This window comes from Podarcis liolepis (assembly GCF_965112155.1).
Source record: "Podarcis liolepis genome assembly, chromosome: 1".
NCBI lineage: Eukaryota > Metazoa > Chordata > Lepidosauria > Squamata > Lacertidae > Podarcis > Podarcis liolepis.
In genome coordinates this window covers 3,297,178-3,305,025 of record NC_139554.1, presented here as the reverse complement: position 1 = coordinate 3,305,025, position 7,848 = coordinate 3,297,178, and the positions used below count along the sequence as shown (strand labels likewise).

General features: G+C 41.1%; 1 protein-coding gene across 4 annotated transcripts in view; it reads right to left on the bottom strand.

Annotated features, from left to right (window-relative positions):
• Positions 1-774: 774 nt before the first annotated feature.
• KLHDC1 (kelch domain containing 1) overlaps positions 775-7,848 on the bottom strand; it is a 28,850-nt gene continuing 21,776 nt past the window's right edge. For 3 of the 4 annotated variants that reach the window (XM_083515659.1, XM_083515661.1, XM_083515660.1), the window contains exons 11-13: positions 5,025-5,109; positions 4,441-4,493; positions 775-3,343 (exon numbers count right to left, since the gene is read on the bottom strand). In XM_083515659.1, coding sequence (XP_083371785.1) covers positions 3,166-3,343; positions 4,441-4,493; positions 5,025-5,109 — 316 coding nt within the window. In that variant the 3' untranslated portion in view covers positions 775-3,165. The remainder of the gene's footprint in view (positions 3,344-4,440; positions 4,494-5,024; positions 5,110-7,848) is intronic. The other variant, XM_083515662.1, reaches the window with a different exon arrangement.

The following is a 7,848-nucleotide window of genomic DNA, read 5'->3' as shown; positions in this document are numbered from 1 at the left end:
ACCTTCTGCTCGAGTGTTCAAGTGACTAAAGGTGTGCAGCCTAGTATCCTCTTCCTTCCGTTTTCCTTGGGGTGTGTGGATTTAGTTTTCAGTGGACACACAGAACCTTTCTTCTGCTCTCAACCATCCACTCCACCTGCTAGATTCACTGTCTACCTGACTTACCTGCACCCCTAACCCCCATTCAATTGCCATTCTGTAAACTCACAGGCAACGATGTTGTTTTTAAGTGTGATTTCCTTTCCTTCTATAAACTATGCGCTTCTGAATTCCTTGACTATACTCCTGCCACAGTGTGCAGCTCATTTTATGGGTTATTTGTTTTTGTACTGTATTGCTGTTTTGTACTTTGTGTTCTTATTTTGTATTTTTCTGTTGTGTTGTGAACCACCTTAGGATCTTCGGATGAAGGGCCGTATACAAATTTAATAAATAAGAAGCCTCTTTCATTTGTTTCGAAACTAATAAAACGTTGTTGCAGTGTGGAATGCTCCATTCCTTTCCCTTCTCCCCCTTGGTTTTCCATTTCTCTATCCGCCAACAGTCTTCTATGGCCACTGAACATGCCCAATCCTCACTGGTGTGTTTGTGCGACGGTCTTCACTAAAGCTTCTTGAGAGTGGTGGTGTGGGTACTTCTGCAAACTGTAGGGTGACCGTATACCTGCTGACAACTTGCTTGTGTGCATGGTGTGGTTTCAGCCCCATAATAACCGTAAGTTTGCTATCGGTAAACAGGATTACTGTATATAATTGTATAACAGAAACAAGATCGTCAGAATTCCATGTTTTTATTGCGAGAGAGAAAATTTCAGTCTTCTGCAGATATTGTAAAACACACATGAAAACATAATAAGGCAATAAAGGCACTTTTCTTTGGAACTGATTCTGAACACAATTTCAATATGAAAAACTTGCGGATACATCCCTGTCAAAGTTTTCTAGCTCAGGTATGGTATAATCATCAATGTTGCCACTGAAGTTCAGAGTCAAGTTCCCCTGACTTTGACCTCATCAGGATTTGACCTTTTAAGTAGCACCATTGCTATTTGCAAGGTTATCTGGAAGTCCATAGAATTCTCACACCAATCCTAAACACATTATGTAGAGGTTCCATTAAAATAAACGACCATCACTTCAAAATACTGTCGCAATCCACTGAAGTTTTCCTGCTCATGTATGGGAGAGGCTCCCATTCGTTCTGCAGAGGCCTTGTGCAGAATATTCCAGGGGATTGCATTTTAATGCTTGAGGCGTATGGCACTCGAGTACCCTGCATGTGCTGGGGACCAGAAGGCAAGAACTGAATGCTCCTGTGCAGCATTCTCCAATGCCGTAATTTTCATAACTGGTCAGATCAGTTCTAATAATGCAATAAAGGGTTCTCATCCTACTAGGCTAGTTTTGCCAACTTTTCTTTTGGATGGACTCCTTTTGTGTTTTAACAGCTGTGCAACAAGCAGAGATTCAGAGGAAACTAACTCGTTACTTCACCTGCACATCAGAAAAGCTTCGTCTGAATTTCAGCTTGTTAAAGGCACAGAACTTCCACACACAAGTTTGCAGCCTTAACCCAAACATCTGCCAGGATGATCGTTAAAAATACTTCAAGAGAAATATTTGTGACATCTTGATTTGCTCCAAGACGGCTTCATCCGTCAATGCCAAGTGCAACATTTTACCTAGAAGGGAGCAGAACTGGAGTGAATCTCATGACAAAAGGTAGATAAAAAGTCACTTGCTACCTACAGTACGTTCAAAGTACGTTATGCCATTGTTCCACGACAAAGGTTGGCATTAATGGCTTCACTAAACTGCTGCATCTATTCAGGTGCTTGAACCACCCGATTCCTCTGATTTTCAGTCATTCATATATTAGGTCCAAAGTCAAATATCTGAAACATAGCTCTATATTTGATAAGTCACATACTCGGTTTTGGGAGTAAAAGCCCACATTCCTTATTTTAGCTTGTAGGTTCTGCACTAAGAACAAGGAAGCAAAGATCAGCTCTATAAAATCTGCATCACTCCTTCCCCAACAGAAGCAAAACTGCTACGGTGGGATTCGCCTAACAAGTCCCATTAGCACAAAGATTTCCACTTGCGCAATGGGCTCCCCACACCCCAAGTTTGAGGGAGAGAGTAGGCAAGGGATTGTTCCCTCTGGGGAACTGAAATGCATGTGCTGGTGGAATGATCAGAAGAGTATGATGTTGAATTCCTCCCCCACTATCAAAAATATCCCTAAAGAGATATATGGCTTAAATGTGATACTGAATTATTAAGCAGCATATCGTGGCATGACTCCACCTCCTCCTAATACCACATGTGCTTGGTTATTACTGCAACCAGCCTGAAGGCAACTCAAAGTAGATGTATAAACAAAAGGATTTCCCCCCAAGATTTTTGCTCAAAATGGCGAGTAAAAGTATTCAGAGTAAGATTCTATTCAAAACATAACAGCAAAATGGTAACAACAGGGTCCCTATTAGCTAAATACCTAAAACTGATAGGAAATTTGTATTTTATAAATACTTTACAATAAATAACAAAAAAACAGCTAAGTTGAATACAAACCTTACACATTGTGGTCTGCGTAACATTTTTAAAATTGTGATTATTTACAGTCCATCAATGTTTATTGCAACAGTAAAACTTTGCCCAGTAAAAACATTTAACACAAAAGTGCAACTTTAAAGTGTTTCTATAAAATAGTGTCAATACCCGGCCCATGCAACTTTCAACCAAGTTTTTTATAGTGCTGTCGAAAGAAGAGAGTTTTGCGGCTTCAGATGTATTAAAGAAATCCCCCTCTTCAGACAATGGCTAAAGTGTAGCAATACGCAGGAATATGACCAAATAAAGCTTTGACTGTCTGAAGCCTCATTAACATATTTAGCTTTAATAATAATAAATGGCTCAACTAGCTTTATGAACTGGCTCAGTAAACCCAAGAAAGTTGTTATTAACCTCCAGAGCCCCTAAGTGGAGCTGTTATTACATCAGTAGACTCTGTTCCCATTCCTTATGCACCAGCAAATCAGAGTGCCTTTCACCCGATCTGACCCAACCTTAGAAATTCAGCCCAAACAGTCAACAGTAACATTTCAAAATTATCTCCAAGAAGGGTCTGTACTGTGCGCTGTATATTCATGAAGAATGGTTGCTAAGAGACATTAATCTGCTCCTGTGCTGCTGCTGCTTCGGCTTTTCTTTCTCGACGATGACTAACAGCAGCCCAAAAAGTTATTTTATCCATAGCTTCCTCCAAAAGTCTAGATGGTAACCAGGATAGTTGGTTCTCCAAGAGGGCAGCATTTTTACCAATGCAGTCAAGGCTCAGTCTGAAAGAGATAATGCCAGATTACAAAGTTTTGCAGGTTAAACATTATATAGAAGAAAACAGTTTTATCCATGTGAGTACCTAGGTATTCTCATCTCAACTATGAATTTACCAGGTGGCTTTAGGCAAGTTAATATGGCTTAGTTGAAACATCACGCCAAACTGGTTTGTGCTAAGTGCAGTTAAGACTCCACACTGTGATTTGGACGTCCAATATTAAACCATGGCTTAGAGCAGATTTTGTCTTCCATCTGCTCAGCTGTGCAAGTTTGCTCCCATCCACATGGTGCATTAGCCTTCTGAAGTAGGTCTGTGTTTTCAAGGATTTGATAAATGAAAACCACAAGCCCACATCAACTGTGGTTTGCAAACCAGCTTCAAATAGAGGCTTGATATCATAGTTTGACAGTGTTTCACACACCATGGTTCGTAAACCGACATTGGTTCAGGCACAAAGATAGACAGGCCATGGTTTGGAGCCGACGACTGAATCTAGTCGCAACCTCAGCCCTGGCCCCTTACCTGCAATATGGGGACTAAAGTGATTAATTCAACTCTGTGCTAAGGTGATCCTTGTCAGCTCGTCTGATGGACTGATCCCCCTTCCCCCTGTGCACTGTTCCTGACACCCACCCACACTAAGCCAATTTGGAGTGTGGGAGAGGTTAGTGAAGAGGTGGTGGAAGCAGCCCTATTGCACAAGGCTTCCGCTGACGGGACTCATCAGCTGCGTCTCACCCATAACGCTGACCTATTTAAAGTGATGTTGCAAGGATTATCAAGTGAATGGGAAAGGCTTTGGGCTCTTCAAAGTCGCACACTGTTTTGTATGTGGTTTCAAGTTTGAGGTTAACAGATGCGCAACTGAAATAGAAACCATTGCACTGTGTGTGGAGCATTCCCTGACTCCCTGAACAGCCCCTGCATGGGTACAGCTTCGTGTGTGTCAGTGGCCCTGCATGTGCTCTGAAGCCGCTATGTCGGGATAGTTACCGCTTAACATTTTGGAATATACAGTTGCTTTTAAAAAGTGTTGAACTCAACTAGGCTCATGGCATTATAATATTGTTATCTGAGTACTGTAATTTCTCAGCTCACCTGAGAAGTGAATACGGTTGTGTCTGGAAAATCAGTAAATCGCTGCAGTGTCCCTAAGCAAGAACAACAAAAAATTCAAATATTTATGAGTTACTTTGCAACAAAGGTACTTATAGCAACGCACAACAATAAAACATTGCATTAAAATATATGCAATTAAAAAATAACATAAAATCAACAATACCAACGTGCAGCAGAAACAGTTAAAAAACCCCAGCAAAACTGGGTAAGGAAGAACAACTAAATATTTTAAGGAGGTATTTAAAAACATTGGGCTAAGCCAACAAAGCAGTTCTGATAATGCAAGGATTTCAATTTGTGAAATGGAATATCCTCACCCTCTCCTCAAGCACCTCCCAGGCGCCCCCCCCCCCAAATCTGCTCTGGAGGGTTGTGGGAGCCCCAGAAGAGATTTAGGGGTGCATAGGGAAAGGAGAGGGAGGAGTAGTTCAGGAAGGATAAAAACTCCTCTCATGTGATCTGATTCTGTTTACCTAAATTCTCTCCATAAAAATATTTTTAAATTTCAATTAAAAGATTTATCAGCACAATGGTGACATTTAACAAGTGTTCTATTTACTGACCGTGTCCATGAAATGCAAGTCGTCTTTACTTCCTCCAAAGACCATCACTTCACCTTCTTTACCAAGACAAGCTGTATGCCACAATCTAAAGGTATATTATAGTGAGAATAAATATTCAAATAACTGTGCATTTAAAAAAAGTTTTCAGGTAGCTATCATAGGGTTTTAGTGCATTTTGTAGGCTATTGTAGAACTCTCCCCCTTTAATCTCTACTACATAGTAAATAGATTTATTTGAATGGAGCTGTCTCTCAGCTCTTGAACTAACTAACTAGTCCACTCAAATGGATTCTAAAAACATCTGAATTCATTAGACACAAATCAAGAATTTACTACCCTTTTACTACTTACCATGAGTGGGCTTACTTTTTTTGTTAAACACAGCTGTTTAATAAACGTTTAACAATGTATGCATTCCAATTCTTAAAATGATGCTATCATAAAGCCCAGCAAGATAGATTTAAATATGAGGAACACAACCAAAATAGTTCTCTTGTGAGTGCAGATTTAAAAAGTACCTTTAGCAAACACAATTAAAAATGGCTGCTGTGATATAGAGGGACTTGATTTGAGAGTAGGAAAGGCCATGGCAATGATTTAAAAACTGGGCCATCGGAAAGAAATCTTTCTTTCTTACAGATCTTGGCCTTCACTCAAAATCATAGGGTGAAACCCAGGCACTGATTCTTGAACTTGCTTATTCTGAAGGGCATAATTTGAGAGTTGGAGAAACATCTCTGGGACAAAGAAGGCGCCTCTCCTCCCTCACCTGCCTCAATTCAAAGGAATCTGACAAGCACGGAGATGGAATTTGTTACCTTAAAAACACACTTATGAAAAAAGGTACAAGAAGAACTTGGTAATTTAGTTTAGATACCAGCTTCCCACAGCTAGAGTGAGCTGCTAAGTTCAGTTTCTCCTCCCCCCACCCCTGATATGTCATTGAGGTCAAAGGAACGAAGGGTCTTTAATCTCTCATCCCTCCTTTTCATCTTCCAAGATTTGGAACTTTCTGAATGTTAATGGTTTACAAAATTATGCTAACGGGAGTAAATTTTCTTTTTGCACATGCTAGTGCAAAATAAACAAATGGGTATGCATGGATACACAGCAGTTCAAAATAGGACCAATTCATATAGGTTTGTAAAGAGAGCTTCACTGCACTGAGCTGAATTTTCTTTCAAGAATTAACAGACTGAGTATAACTCACTGGGGTCAACAGGATTGCAGAATTTGTCCCCTTTTGTTTATTTAACTATTGCAAAAATATGTGCAAGATGACTCGGTACTAAATAGCACTTCTTACTTCATTAATTTCAGCAATTATGCACTGTTCTCCTTACACTAAACTGTATCCCACCTGTTCTCTTCCTCATACCTGTTGATAGGTCTGCCTCTGTCTTATCTGCATTAGGAAAACTCTGGCCTGGACTGGATCATCGCAGAACACTGGAAAGCCTTTCCTGCCTTGACTCTGTGCCTTGACTCCTAGCTTGAAACCTGAAGCTTTTTTCTACAGACTGATAGGTTTATGTCCTCTCACAGCTGCTCTAACTTAGTACCTAGACATTCTAATAAAGCATGTTATTTGCATCACATATCAGCTAGATTAACGTCACCTTTTAAAATAAACCCTCCACCTAGAATTATAGTACTGAGTTATAACTGAATTCTACAAAGTATTCTGTGCAACTGTCAGGGAGGGTATCTTTTATTCAGAAAAAAGTACTTATCACAGCAAGGGCCAATATCGCAACAGGAGTGGCAGCTGAGTCCACACTATGAAAAAAAGAATGAAGTCTAGCCCAGCAGATGTGCTAAAGCACAACCAAGAGAAGGCCAGGCTGTTTTAAGTCTTAATGAAATTATGCTGATCCTTAGCATATTTACCTTTACAGAAGGGTGAGATCAAACACAGATGTTTATCAGCTTATAGGCTGTTAGGTAAGGTGATTACTTGGAACAGGCATCACAGAGTAACACCACAGACAGAGACATGGACATCCATCCTAACACAGTATTTTTTAAATGAATGCATTCATGTATTTGTCTTCATATATTCACAAAGTGTTAAAAAGTAATAGTTTGGGTGTTTATCTATTTAGCAAAATAAATTTTACACCACTCTTCAACAATATTCCCTCCCCGCCCCCCCAAAAATCAATTAAAATGTAAATAAAGGAAGGAAGGAAGGAAGGAAGGAAGGAAGGAAGGAAGGAAGGAAGGAAGGAAGGAAGGTCAAAGCCCACAAAATCATAAAAGCAGCATAAAGCAGTCAGCAGGTTTTGGGAAGTCCTTCACCTTGCCCCAGATATCACATACTCACATGTAAATTTCCTGATCGCCTAAACCAGTGTTTCCCAACCTTTTTTGGGCAAAGGCACACTTGTTTCATGAAAAAAATCTCGAGGCACACCACCATTACAGCCCCGTGACGTCAGCGCGCAGCGTCACGCCGGGAGGGACGCACGAAAGTGTAAGTTTCAATTTTCCCCCCTCCCCCTTGCCTTCCTTCTGTGCCAACCGCCAAAAAGCCAAGAAAAAAGCCAAGACTTTAGGGCAGCAGGTCGACACGGAAGAAGCTCCTACCTAAGGACAGGTGCGACGGCCGTGTCCTCTTCTGCCACACTTGGCAGCCCTGCCTCACGGTCGTGACTCCCACCCTGATTTCTCCCCGCAGGTCGAGCGGCACAGGCAGCCCAATGTGTCCAGCCCAGACACAAGCCCCGCTTCCCCACTCTAGATCCTGAATGCGACCAAGTGCTCTGGACTCCCGAGCAGGGTGGGAAAGAGGACTCGCATCTGGTAGCCTCCGGGCTCCTCG